The 13602-nt window shown below is 44.0% G+C and overlaps 1 protein-coding gene across 4 annotated transcripts in view; it reads left to right on the forward strand.

Annotated features, from left to right (window-relative positions):
- DAB1 (DAB adaptor protein 1) overlaps positions 1–13602 on the forward strand; it is a gene marked incomplete at both ends in the record, with an annotated part of 261118 nt that overhangs the window by 121551 nt on the left and 125965 nt on the right. For all 4 annotated transcript variants that reach the window (XM_080802318.1, XM_080802320.1, XM_080802319.1 and 1 more), the window contains one exon: positions 9594–9733. In XM_080802318.1, coding sequence (XP_080658444.1) covers positions 9594–9733 — 140 coding nt within the window. The remainder of the gene's footprint in view (positions 1–9593; positions 9734–13602) is intronic.

Below are 13602 nucleotides of genomic sequence, written 5' to 3' on the forward strand. Positions count from 1 at the left end.
GTCTCAGCCAAGAACCTATAAGGATAGAGAAAATTAGGATTTTTTTTTCTCTCCCCCAACACCCTAGTTGAAGGAAAACATCATTTCTGATACCATCACATGACAAAAACCAGAACCTTGGGTCATTCAAATGCTCAAAGAAATACTAAAATCTGTACTTAAATGCTTCTGAAGAACATTTAGGCTTTTAAAAGTTATAGAGCAGTTTAGTTACACAGACCTGCGGAAGTTTGTTAGTGTTACAGATCAAAACACACCAGGGAGTGAAGTGAGGGCGATAGGACTCTTTTTGGTGGAAGGCGATTTCTTTTCTTTTCTTTTCTTTTTTTTTTTTTTTTTTTTAGTATTTTATTTATTTATTTGACAGAGAGATCACAAGTAGGCAGAGAGAGACAGGGAGGCAGGCTCCCCGCTGAGTAGAGAGCCAGATGCGGGCTTTGATCCCAGGACCCTGAGATCACGACCTGAGCTGAAGGCAGAGGCTTAACCCACTGAGCCACCCAGGCGCCCTTGGAAGGCGATTTCTGAGAGACGCTCACCCCAGAGCCTTCCTAGGCCAGTGTGTCGCCTGGGGGAGATGAGCCTTCAGACCCGAAACTGGGTGTGGGAGACACACCTCATAGCCTGGAGTCCACAGGAAAGGGATGAAAATATTGTCAACATGAGATACTGGCCAGGAGCTGCCCAGCTGTGCTGGGTGCTTCAAATACACGATTGCATTGACAGTAATCGTACAAGGAGAGTGTTGCTGTCCTCCTTCGCAGGGAGAAGAAGTGACTTGCTCTAGGCTGAAAGGCTTCCGAATGTCAAAGCCAGCTGAGAACGCCCATCTGGATGCTGTTCTTCCCCCTTCCTTGCCCCGCCCCGCCCCAGCCCCTTTGGTATTTTATTTGAACCCTCTGCCTTCCTCCATGCAGCGTGGCTCCCCTAATAGGACACTTTTGGTTGCAAATGACAGAAAAAAAAAAAAAAAATGCTGGGGCTGTGGCTTCAGACCAGCCCTCCGCCTCCCTCCATGCTCCTGCTTCTTACCCAGCCCAAATCTTCAGAATCTCCTCCTTGAAACTTCTTTGGATTAAGTCCACGTGCTCTTTGGCACTCCTGACTCTGCCCTGTCCTAGCTCTCCCGGGCCGGTCTTCACCCTCTCAGAGCCTCTGCGCTCTCATCTGTAAGAAGAGGCTAACGACGCATGCCTCGCTCAGCTGTTGTGAGGAATGAAAGCGTGATCGAGAAGGATGTGCGTATCCTTTAAAACCTGGTCCGTGCTTTGGTCTGACACTCGTGGCAACACACGCTAGTTTAGCTTGCCCCCTGACCTACAGGAAGAAGACACAAGTGCCACCATAAACCATTCACAAAGCCAGTCGTGTGTGCTGTCCGCAGGCTCTCGGGAAGCTGGTGTGGACCAATACAACTGTGGACGGGAAGCTAGACTGGGTGGTCCCGGACAGGCCCGCGTTAGCAGGACACGCCAGGCTCCTCGGTCTCCACAGGGGATTACAGATATCTTTAGGTTTCTGTGTTTGCCCACAGGGAGAAAAACAGAAACAGGAAGAAGTCCTAGTAGACCTTAAATAAAAAGGAAATGAAAGAAAGACCAACTATCTGAGCGTAAGGATTGGGTCACTCATATGAGGGTCACCAAAGGTCCCTGCTTTACACTTCACTTGTTCCTAGTCTGACTCAGCCTCAGAATCCTAGGCCAGTCTTCGAAAATGCAGATTCCCCGTCTCTCCAGTTAGAATCTTTGGAATCTTAGTACTTGGCTTTGCCAGGGAAGATGCCAGTGGATTCCACATGCTCTTTAGAGAGAGCCCTTTTCAGAAGTCCCAGTGAAGAACATCTCTTTAAGGGAATGTGTGCATGAATAATAGGTTGAATATTATTTTGGCTCTTTAATTAGTTTACCTTTTAGCAGTAATGACAGCAGCCATGTTCATAAAAGCACATTTTAACAGCCCCCTAAGTGTGTTGTTCCCCTTATTCTGCTCGCTACCCAGCTAGTTAATTACACAAAATCAGCATTCTCTCCTACGCAGCCAGTATACATAATTGTTTGTCCATTGCAAATCAACACCTGGATAATTGCATGATAGAATTCTAAATAAAATAAGTTATCTCTGCTGCTGGGCTCTGAAATTCCCCCGAAAATCTGTTCTTAAATTGGACAACCTAACAGACAATAGAGCTCTTTCGGCAATGGGCAGGATCTTGTCGGACAGGCAGCGGGAGAAAAAAACCTCTTTGAAATGTTCTTATCATCAAGATGGATGGCCTGGTGATTCAGATAGATATGCAGAAGGAGGGAGGGTGTCTCAGTTTGGGTATTGTGTTAATAATTCATAAGGTGATCTCCCGATTGCCTTCAGGAAGGAACATCCTGTTCCTAATTGCACCCTTATTCCCAGGCAACCAAAAGTATTTCCCAAACAGCTGGGACCATCACTCCTACTGCAATAGGCTTTGCTATGGTTAGCTTTGGGCCACTGGTGCTTAATGTGAAATATATTATTTGGGGAGGAGGAAAGTAATAAATATTTACTGAATGACTGTGTTGTGCCAGGGAGTGTGCTAAGAGTAAAATGTGTGTTGTTTTATATAATCCTTCTAACTGTCCTAGAGAGCAGTGCCGTTAACGACAGTGTTCTGCGGATGGAGAAGCGAACACTCAGAGAAGCGAAATAACCTTCCCCGTATTAGACACACATGAAGTCGCAGAGCTCCTGGAAGGCCATTGGACTCCAAAGAGTTAGGCACGGTACCCCTCACTGGTCGTGTGACCTTGTGCCGATGACCTCACTTCCCTGTGCCCCCGCCCCCGCCCCCCCCCTCCAGGTATTGTGAGTCCTCAGTAAGACAGATTTTGAAACTGGAACAGGCTTGTCTTCAGGGACCATCCCAGCTTTCTACTCTTCCTTCCAAATCCTGGCCCCCGTTATATGGACTAAATGTTGGTGTCTTCCTGCCTGGCCCCCAGCCACCCAAGAAAATTCATACCTGGAAGCCCTAACCCCCAGTGTGATGGTACTGGAAGTAGAGCCTTTGGGAGGTAATTAGGTTTAGATTAAGTCATGAGCCTCTACCCGCTATGGGATTAGTGCCCTTATACGAAGAGGAAGAGAGGCCGCACACGTACTCTGTCTACCGTGGGAAGACACAGCAATCTGCAAACCAGGAAGGAAGCTCTCACCCAGAACAGAATCAGCCAGCACCTTGGTCTTGGACTTTCGACCCCCCAAACTGTTGTTCAAGCCCCCACCCTATGGGATTTTTGTTGCAGCAGCCCGAGCTGACTGAGACACTTCCTGAGACCTTTCAGTATCCATCTAAACCTACCAAGTGAGCACTCAGCTCACTGGGAGGAATTTGTTGAAGTTGACCTCTGCCAGACAGGGAAATACTGTTACCTATCAGAAGTTAAAAAAGAACTCACAGGGGCGCCTGGGTGGCTCAGTGGGTTAAAGCCTCTGCCTTCGGCTCGGGTCATGATCCCAGGGTCCTGGGATCGAGCCCCACATCGGGCTCTCTGCTCAGCAGGGAGCCTGCTTCCCTTCCTCTCTCTCTCTCTCTCTGCCCACCTCTCTGCCTACTTGTGATCTCTGCCTGTCAAATAAATAAATAAAATCTTTAAAAAAAAAAAAAAAGAACTCACAGCCAGGCTGAGCACAGCAAAACACTCAGCTTGGCTCTTGTGTGTGTTCCTGCGGCCGGGCTCATTACAATCCGTGATGAGTCAGGGGGATAAAGGGAAAATAACCTTGGGTGTGACATAGCTTTTATTTGGCCATTAGCAGTCTTCAACGAACAGCCCAAAGTGGGAGGCCGTGTGTTATTCTCGCGGATTCTGTGGGCTCTCTACTCAGTGTCATAAAAAAATGCTAATTGCCTGCTTCCTCTGGACCCTGACTTCTGATAGGGGTGCTTGTTAGTTGAAGCTTCTGCAAGGTCACTCCCCGTGTGGGACCATCACATCACCGGCAGCGCCTTCTACTCCAAGACAGGGTCTCGGTGTTCTTCCTGACAGCCGCTTTGAGGACTGTTCAGAACAGGGGACTTTGCTCGGTGCCCCCTGGGGACTGCTGCAATTTAAATTCCGAGGAGAGGCATTTCCTGGGTTGTCAGGGGAGCAGGTTTGTGATGAGGTTGAGAAAGACTCTTCCGTAATGGCTCAACGCAAAGGCAACGTTAAAATAACCGTGGGTGTGACATTGACTTTATCCCATTAGGGATTTTATTCCTTGGAGACTAAGTGAATTACACTGACAGAATGGATTTGAAATAGGGTCTGTATGGAAGGGGTGTTTAGTGACCCCTTACACTTCCCCATAGTGATTCTGATTCTGGGAGTCTACTTGCCTCTTTTGAGTAAAGAAGTAAATTCATTCATTTATTCAGTTATTCAGTAGACCTGGGCACTGCCGGTCCACTCTGTGCCAGGCACCATGCTAGGTTCAGAAACCAGAGATGAATCAGTTCAGCCCCCACCCCAGTGGAGCTCAAGTGCAGAGAAGGAGGCATGAGGACAAAGTCAGTGAGGTGCCACAGATGCCGTGACAGGTGCTGTGAGGGAATAGTGTGCTAGAAAAATGCTGTGCCCTGGTGCCTTGGTCAACAATTCCATCATAGCTCCCTACATTCTGGAATTTACAGACTAAGCAGAAGTCTGGATTTAAACAGATTATGACAAATGAGATTGAGTCCTCGGGAGAATGCAAGGGGGGAGTATCAGGAGAATATTATGGAGGCATTTCAGAGGGGACCTCCCAGATAGACCCTTGGGATCAGAGGAGCCCTGGGCACATCGTACTGTGCTGAGACCTCAGGTGTGGAGTGGGGAGGGGTGTGTGGAGATGGAGAGGGACAGGGCAAGGCAGTGCCTTCCAGGCCCAGACAACAGCGGGGCAGAGCTGTAGAACATAGCCTGCCTTGCATGCATGAGCTCCGATTGCCAGTCACTGTCCTATGTTGCTGTCTATGTGTCATTTCTCTGACCTACACAGTGACCCAATATGGGAACAATGGTTATTAGCTACTCTTCAGAGAAGAAAGACACTGTGGCAGACATGGAAGGATCTTACCCAACACAACACAATGAGGACAATGGGTGGGAGAGCTGGGACCAGAATGCTGCAGATCCTTGGAATCCAGAGCTCTTGCTCTGTGCCGTTGAACCCTGTTGCCTCCCAGTGGAAGATCTCAGGTCTTGGCCTGGGACGAGAGAGATTCTGTTCCTAGCTCAGCTTGCAGTAATTTTAGTTACCTCTTTGGCTTTGGTTTCTTCATTCGTAGAATGATGGTAATGCCTATTTCCGGTAGCCCTGGAGGAGTAAGGGGGAAAGGTCTGAGAAGGTCAGGCACAGTGTATGTGTTTATAGGATACTTGTCTTTAAGAGTAAGAGAGCTGCCAGTTTGTTGCAGGCTCCATAAGGTGTCTACTCAAATAGCTGTGACACAAAGTAAGACGTGGCAAGTGCCCTAACCGAATACGGAGTAAGGTCGACCGATGCCAAAGAGCTTAACGGCTAAAAGCACGACCTTTGTCATAACACCTGGGCTCAAACTCAGGCTGTCAGATTTGACTATGTCATGTTTTCTTCCTTTTTATTATTTTTCTAAGATTTTTTTTTTTAAAGCAATCTCTACGCCCAGGGTGGGGCTTGAACTCACAGTCCCAAGATCAAGAGTTGTACGCTCTTCTGACTGAGCTAGCCAGGTGCCCTGATGATGTCGGATTTGAATAGTTTCTTCCAAGAAGATATATGCCAAGGAACAGTGAGCACAAGAAAAGATGCTCAACATCATTAGTCCTGAGGAAAACACAAAACAAAACTCTGATATCACTGAACACTCATAAGGCTGGCTAAAGCGAAAAAGACAAAAGTATTTGTCTAAAGACAAACAGAAATATTGGCAAGAAAATCTGGTAGAGAAACTGAAATCCTCATACTTTGCAAGCGGGATTATAAACTGGTTATAGTCACTTTGGAAAAACACTAATACTTTCTCAGAAATTTAAACATAGAGTTACCATATGACCCAGGATTATACCTAGGAGAGAAGGGGTACTCGGGGAGAAATGGTGTGATACTAAGAATCGGCAAATCCATAGACAGCAAATGGACTAGTGGTTGCCTAGGTTGGTTTCGGGGAGATGGGGAGTCACTGCTGATGGGTGCAGGGCTTATTTTGCGAGTGATGAAAATGTTATGCAGTTAGCTAGCGATGATGGCTGTACGACTCTATGAATGTCCTAAAACCAGTGAATTCTATTCCTGAGAAGAGGGAATTGAATGGTATGGGAATTATATCTCAGTAAAGCTGTTATTTTAAAAATTCTGGTTCTGCTGTTGGTGTTGGTCATTGACATCATCTTCCACAAAATAGGGCAGGTGACAGAGTCTAACTTAAAGAGCAGCGGGGAGGACTACATGAGAGGTTGCACGGAAAATCTTGGCACAGTGACTGGTAGAGTGAATGGTCGAGAATTGAGAGTGACAGTGTTGGTGATTTTCCTGAAGCACGTGTCTTTTCTTTTGTCCATCCTGAAGCGTAGGGTCAGTGGGGCTTTCAGCAAAACAGGCTGGGGATTCATGATGACTTGGGACGCATGAACACTGACCCTATGCTACTACCCTCACATTGTATGTGTCTCTGATGGAACAGCCTTATGGCTCCGATGTCTGTTATTTATTTCTTTACTAATATAACTGAGACCTTGCTCAAGATGTGCTCATGAAAAATTACCCTTTTAATGGTGGAGCATTTAATGAGAAACCAGATTATCTACTGCGTAAGTGCCCTTCATACAAATTAGCTTGGCCCTGGGTCCTAATCTAAATTGGGCTCCCTACTTTCCTCTAAATGGCCTAATATTTTCTTATTAATCTCTGCCCTCGTTCACCTGAACTGGCTCTGCCTCCTTATAAAGTGTCCTCCTTGGTAGAGCTCTGTGCCTTGACAAATGTTTCTTAAGGCTGGCTTTGTGTATGACCCATGGACATTTTCTGGGACATGATGTGGAGGCTGGAAGCTGTTTGTTCCATTTTCAAATTGTCTCTCTAGTGGAGTTTTAATGCTGTCAGTGTATTAGGTATCTACAGATCTGGGCCAGGTGAGTTTTGGTACCATATAAAGATGAGGAAGTCAGAGAGAATGAGAAGCAATTCATCCTCGTGGTTAAGAGCACAAGCTTAAAACATAGGACACCTGCAAACCAGAAGTCTGGGCTTTGGCTCAGATAGATCTGGGTTCAGGTCACACTGAGCAGTTTTTGACAAGTTACTTGGCCTCTCAGATGTTCAGTTTAGACCGTCATTTATAAAACCCTGAATGACCACACCTACATCTAGGGTTATTTCTGGGGCTAAACAAGTTGGTATAGACAATGTGCTTTGAACAGACCCTAATAAATGCTTCCTGTACGTAGAGCTTGGAGAAGCCCCACACAGTGAAAGGGATTTGATTAGTGACTGAAATACTTTCGTGAGTTTAAGAGGCAGAGATGGTATTTGGGACCCATATCCTTCCCAAGAGCCAGAGCCAGCCCTAGGCCATCCCCACCCAACTTTGCACGATCATGCAGAGAGCGGTGACCTGTAGGACCACAGCTGTGGTGTTGAGCTAGATGTCTGCACAGGATGTATCATGGCAAGTGTCTTCTTTGTTCTTAGCTTTAGTCTCTGACATCCACCCTCACAGAACCCTGAGGCTGAATTTTTACATTGATTATAGGTTCTGACTAATCATCCCTGTGTTATATCTGCTTTGTGGAATATGATTCAATGGCTTGACTATACCAGGAGTCAGCAAGGGTACAGTGGGATAAAGCACCAGCTGGAAATGAGGAGTTGGACTCTGCAGACATTTCTCCTTTGTGCCCTCCCTCCCTCAGCATCGTATCTTCTATGTGCTTCTTTACTGGGCTGGTAATAGTGGCGACAGCCGCCATTTTCTGAGAACTTAGCTTACGTGAATCCATGCTTTGCACATACTCTCTCCTGTAAGTTACTATTCACCAGAAATCTGAACGTAGATATTGTCTCCAAATTTGACAGATGAGGAAACTGAGGCTCAGCAGACGGTTTAGTTGGTTTTCAAGTGAGAAAGCCATGACTTGAAATGAGGATGTCCACCAAAGCTGCCGCCTTCTTACACAACTAGCGAAGCGCGTTGCGCATTTTAATTTCCCATCGCCAAAATCTCAAGCTTGTAGGGGCACAGACTTTGTCTCCTACGTCTGTTGCAGTGAGTTATAGCATCTGGCACGGAGGGGACCCTCAATGAGGGACGACCGGATAAATAAATGAACTGCAGGTTAATGTTTTTTCAGTTAGAAAGCATTATGGAGTGTTAACTATTGTTGCTGGTTTTCCTCTGTTTTCAGCTCCAGTAAATCTCAGCCACATTATAGAAAGGCCTTAGTTTGCACATCACATAGGTAAAGGGAAGTAGGCTGAGTTCTCTCTCGTGCACTCAGCTTGTTCTGCCCCATGATGGCAGGCTTGATGGAGGAGGTGTTGGAAGTTCAAGTTCATGATGTTCTGGGACATGAGCATCAGAAGACAAGAGTACCCCAGGTTTTAAGAACCATGGTTGCAAAGTTTATGAAAGTTTGATGATATTAGAAATTTTAAATTCCTGTGCATTCTTCTTTTTTTCTGACTGGGTGAACTTGGGACAAGCTCCTTGAATTCTGTGACGTTTGTACTCTTTGTCTAGAAAATGGATGTGGTTAAGGTTTTACGAAGAGTGGGGATCAAGTTTACAAAACATCTCCCAAGAAACACTCAGCTCACAGAAACTTTACTGTCCTTATTTTATGCGGATGTATTTGAATGTCTGGTTGACACATCCTAGCAAAATATTATGTTAATAATTACCGAGAAAGGCTGTTGCAGGATATGGGCTGACCATACCAAGTAGCCTCTTTCTACACACACACGAGTTAGCAGAAGAGATATTGTAAAACCATTTTTTGATAATTGTCCCTGGGTCATTACTTGATACAAAGCAATTACTCTGGAGTCTCACTATAAAACAGCCCCTGGAACTGGGTGTAAGAAGGTCTTGGACCCTGGCCAAAGTCATATGAAATGCTGGAAATGCCAAAGAGGCTCGGTGCTAATTCTGCTCTAACAAGAATGTCAGACCTGAACTCTTAGTAGGTGGTGATTATTTGTTGAGTACCTGGTGTGTATCAAGCTCTGTTTTGGGCGCTTTACACATGTTGTCTGATTTAATTATCTTAATGCCCCGTTGGGGTTGGTTATTTTTAACTCGTTTTTGGTTTTTTGCTTGTTTGTTTGTTTTGTTTTTTGTTTTTCTTGCCTGAGAAAACAGAGGATCTGAGAAAACTAATTTTCCTCTGGATTTAAAAGGATAGAATCAGAATTTTTTAATTTAAATTTTGTTTTAAATTTTTACATTGAAATTGAAATTGAAATTTAAAAGGATAGAATCAGCCTTCTTTCCTACTCCACCCAGTGGTTTGACTTTCTTAGAAACCAGAGAAGGAAGCTCAGCCCTGGGGATATTTAAAGACAATGGGACCTGCATACCTACATGCCTGAATCCTGCTTTTCTCTGTTTTTAGGTCAGGATCGCAGTGAAGCCACTTTGATAAAGAGATTTAAAGGTGAAGGGGTCCGGTACAAGGCCAAGCTGATCGGGATTGATGAGGTTTCTGCGGCTCGGGGAGACAAGTTATGTCAAGATTCCATGATGAAACTCAAGGTGCTGTGCAAACATTTTACTTTCATTATGGGGGAAGGGAGTGATTATGATCATTATGGTAAAACTTTTTACTTATTCACTTATTAGTAAATTACATGGTTCACTGATGAATCGCTGCATGTATTCATTGGGAAGAGATTTCAGTCGTTAAGAAAATGTTTATTGAGCACCTACTATGTGGAGATATTTTGCTGGGGTCCGGTTTTGTGACTTCTGAGCATATCACCTTTTAGTCAATGTTATCTTCGTTGTGCAATACCTACAAAAAGAAAAGTAAAACTGTCAAATTTTATAGTCCCTCAGATTTTATGAATCTTCGCCCCTCTGTTATTTTTGAGTACATTTCAAATATTTTACCATATGAGAAATATGGTAAAAGATGCTGTGTTAAGATAAAAACTAATTTTATTCATTCTTATCATTCCTTTTAATGTTTCCAAACACTATGTAAAAGAAAAATATTTTTTAAAGTAATATGTAATGAGATTGTGGGATTTGGAGATATCACAGAGAGGTTTCTGATAGTAAATGCTATAAAGAAGGCCTTTTTATTGAGAAATTGAAGAAAGAAGTTGGAAAAAAATTAATATAAACAATAAAATTATGTTATTAAATGGCCTTTTAAAACATATGAAAAAGAGCATCGTTTGTTCCCAAATTCTTTTTTTTTTTTTTTAAGATTTTATTTATTTATTTGACAGAGAGAGATCACAAGTAGGCAGAGAGAGAGGGGGAAGCAGGCTTCCCTCTGAGCAGAGAGCCTGATGCGCAGGGCTCGATCCCAGGACCCTGAGATCATGGCTTGAGCTGAAGGCAGAGGCTTAACCCATTGAGCCATCCAGGCACCCCGTTGTTCCCACATTCTGGTCTTCATATAGTCTACATTTCTTTCTTTTAAAAAGTGATTTAAAGTATTGAAAAAAACAAATGAGTGAGCAGGAAGTCTACAAAATACCTTATGCATTTAGCACATATAATATAAATATCTTCCCGATTATAGAATTCACAAAATGTTCTTTGTGAAATATTTTGAAAATACAGAAAAATATAAGGAGAAAAATGAAAATCACCCATGACACACAAAGAAGATCAGTTTCAACAATTTTATGTATAACTTATGAACTGTCTTTGTATTTTTATGTATATGATACAAATTATAAACACATGTAATATAATTGGAATTACTATTTATATAGTCTTATATCCTTTTTTTTTCTCACCTACTATTATGGTATGAGAATTTTTTTTCATATCTTCAAAGAGTCCCTCAGGACACAACTTGGTTGGTGTATTTATTTTTTTACGTGTAAGAAAAGAGGAACAAAAGAAAAAAAATATATGTATATATATGCAAGGCTGGCCAAGTGCTTCTAGCTACAAACCGGGACAGTATTTGTAAAACACTCTCTATGTTACCTTTTCTTTCCTATTTGCTTAATAAATCAGAGCTATTATTTTTATTTATGCTATACAAATTGTCTCAGCAGTTTAACATGGATATCAGATGCTGAGTGTCCTTGTAGTATGGCTGTAGGAATCATCATTTTTAAAAAATCTTAATTTTTTTTAATTTTTAAAAGATTTTATTTATTTATTTGAGACAGAGAGAGAGAGAGAGAGTGAGCATGGTCTGGGGGGACTGGGAGAGAGAATCCGAAGCAGATTCTGTGCTGAGTGCAAAGCCCAACTCGGGGCTCTGTCCCATGACTGTGAGATCGTGACCTGAGTGGAAACCAGGAGTCAACCACTTAACTGACTGAGCCACCCAGGCACCCAAAAATATTAATCTTCCAAATAGTATACCCATTATTTTTTTAGCTCTTACATAACCAAGCTTTGTTTTAATAGTTATGTATCTATTATAAGGTATATTAGAAAAAGGTTTTAAAGATACCCATATCATGATTTCACAGATTATCACCTTGCAAAAGGTTAGTGTTTTCTTCCTTCCTTCCTTCCCTTTCTTCTTTTCTTTCTTTCTTTCTTTCTTCTTTCTAATTAAGCAATGTTATGCGATTTTAGAGCACTCTACTAATGAGCTCTCTTCTGCTAAGCTCCAGTCTGATTGATAAGTAGATAACAAAGTCTGAGAGGAGGAATTCTAAAGTCCAGCCTTATGACTGATACATGCTGGAATGAAGGACGTGACCAGGGTGCATGCCGCAGTGGGCATCCTTGAAAGAGACGGACTGCCGCCCTTGGTCTGTAGAGCAGTTGGATAACTGCATCCCTTCCTGTTCCCGCCAGCCCCCGTTTGGCCCCCGAGCAGGACCTGTGATTCATGCATGAGGTCAGACCAGAGGGCAGCATCTCTAGCAGTGGGCACGTTGCAGAGAGAACCCAAAACACACTGAGCCCGGAGTCCTCAGCCTCCCTCCAGACTCCTATCAGATAGAGCCATGCCTTCTCGCACAAGGAGACCCCACTCAGGGATAGGGATGAAGGCCAGGATCTTCATTTTTGCTGAAGGTCTTACTGAGTATGAGGCCAGGCAAATAGAGATTGGCTCCTGACAAATATTTATTAACGGACATCAAGAAAAATCTCCCAACAGCCTGGTTCTCACCCAGAGCCACAAGTAGGTCTACTGAGGAACTGATGCTTCTTCTCCCGGCCTCCTGGTAGAGAGCCACTCACCAGGCACGTGTCGCAGAGCACCCCGTCGGCCAGCTCCCTTCGTGGAAGCGCTGAGGTCTAAGGGGCTTGGAGCAGGAGTCAGCCTGTGCTCGCTGAAGCTTCTCCGTCTGCCTTCACGGTGACTCAAGCTAGCTGGCCCAGGCCTGGCAATGATTACTGACTTGGAGCGTGTGCGTGTGTTACCTGCCGTGAGGTGCCCCATCTGTCACCCCTCAGAACTGTGAGGTCCCCAAAGCCCTGAGAATTTGTCCTGCCATGACACACTCCTGTCAGATGCACGGAGCTCGTGGAGGGGTTCTTGGTTCCCAGACAATTGTGTTTCATTATTTGCAAATCGCTGAGAAGAATGTTGACATTTCAGCTCCCAGTGGTTTTTCTTTAGGAAACAGAAACATAAATGATCGATTCTCCATTTGGCCACCTGCCCAGGAAAGAAAGAGGCAGAGAGGTACAAAATGCCTGTTAAACCTTGCGAAAGGGTGCACTTGTTCACTTTAGGCCATATGAGAAATAAAAAGAAAATCCGCTTTCCTTTGCTAGACTCTTTGAGGCTGGTACCTTTTCCTGTTTTAGAGAGTTTTCTTCTGGATTGTAAAGATTTAAGAGGGGAAATCATATTCCAAGTATGAGTGGGCTGTTGCCTGTCCTCCAGCAAAACACCATTATCATTGTGTTTTAATTTAGAGTCAGCATAAGCATCTTCCCATCTATCATCTCTTTTGCTCTTGTGAGATAGATATTATCCTCTGTTTTATAAATAAGACAGCTGAGGTTCATAGAAGTTAAAGGATTTGTCCCAGAACCTTCATTTAACCTGTGTTAAGCCCAGAATTTCAAACCTTGGTCTCCAGATGTCCAGTGTCTGATAAGACATAGTTTAATGCTTAATTATATTCTTTTTTGTATCTCCGTTTAATTTATCTTGGTTGCCCAATGAGATTTTAAGCCTTTACTGGTAAGTTACTACCTAGTACCCACACATCATTGACTTACAAAGTAGTCAGCTTTCAGAGTCCTTGGGCAAAACGGTGGTGTTTGAAACTCCAGGAGGGGATGAGCTCTCCCAGAGACGGTGCCTGGAGGGCTAATTTCAGAGCTGTAAATATGTCAGCCGGGGTCCTCTAAGAAGCAGAGCCTACCCTGGCTAGGTGAGATGAGGACGCTTTAATGAAAGAGCCACTTAAAAAGGGTAGGTAAGGGGTGCCTGGGTGGCTCAGTGGGTTAAAGCCTCT

This window comes from Martes martes (assembly GCF_963455335.1).
Source record: "Martes martes genome assembly, chromosome: 4".
NCBI lineage: Eukaryota > Metazoa > Chordata > Mammalia > Carnivora > Mustelidae > Martes > Martes martes.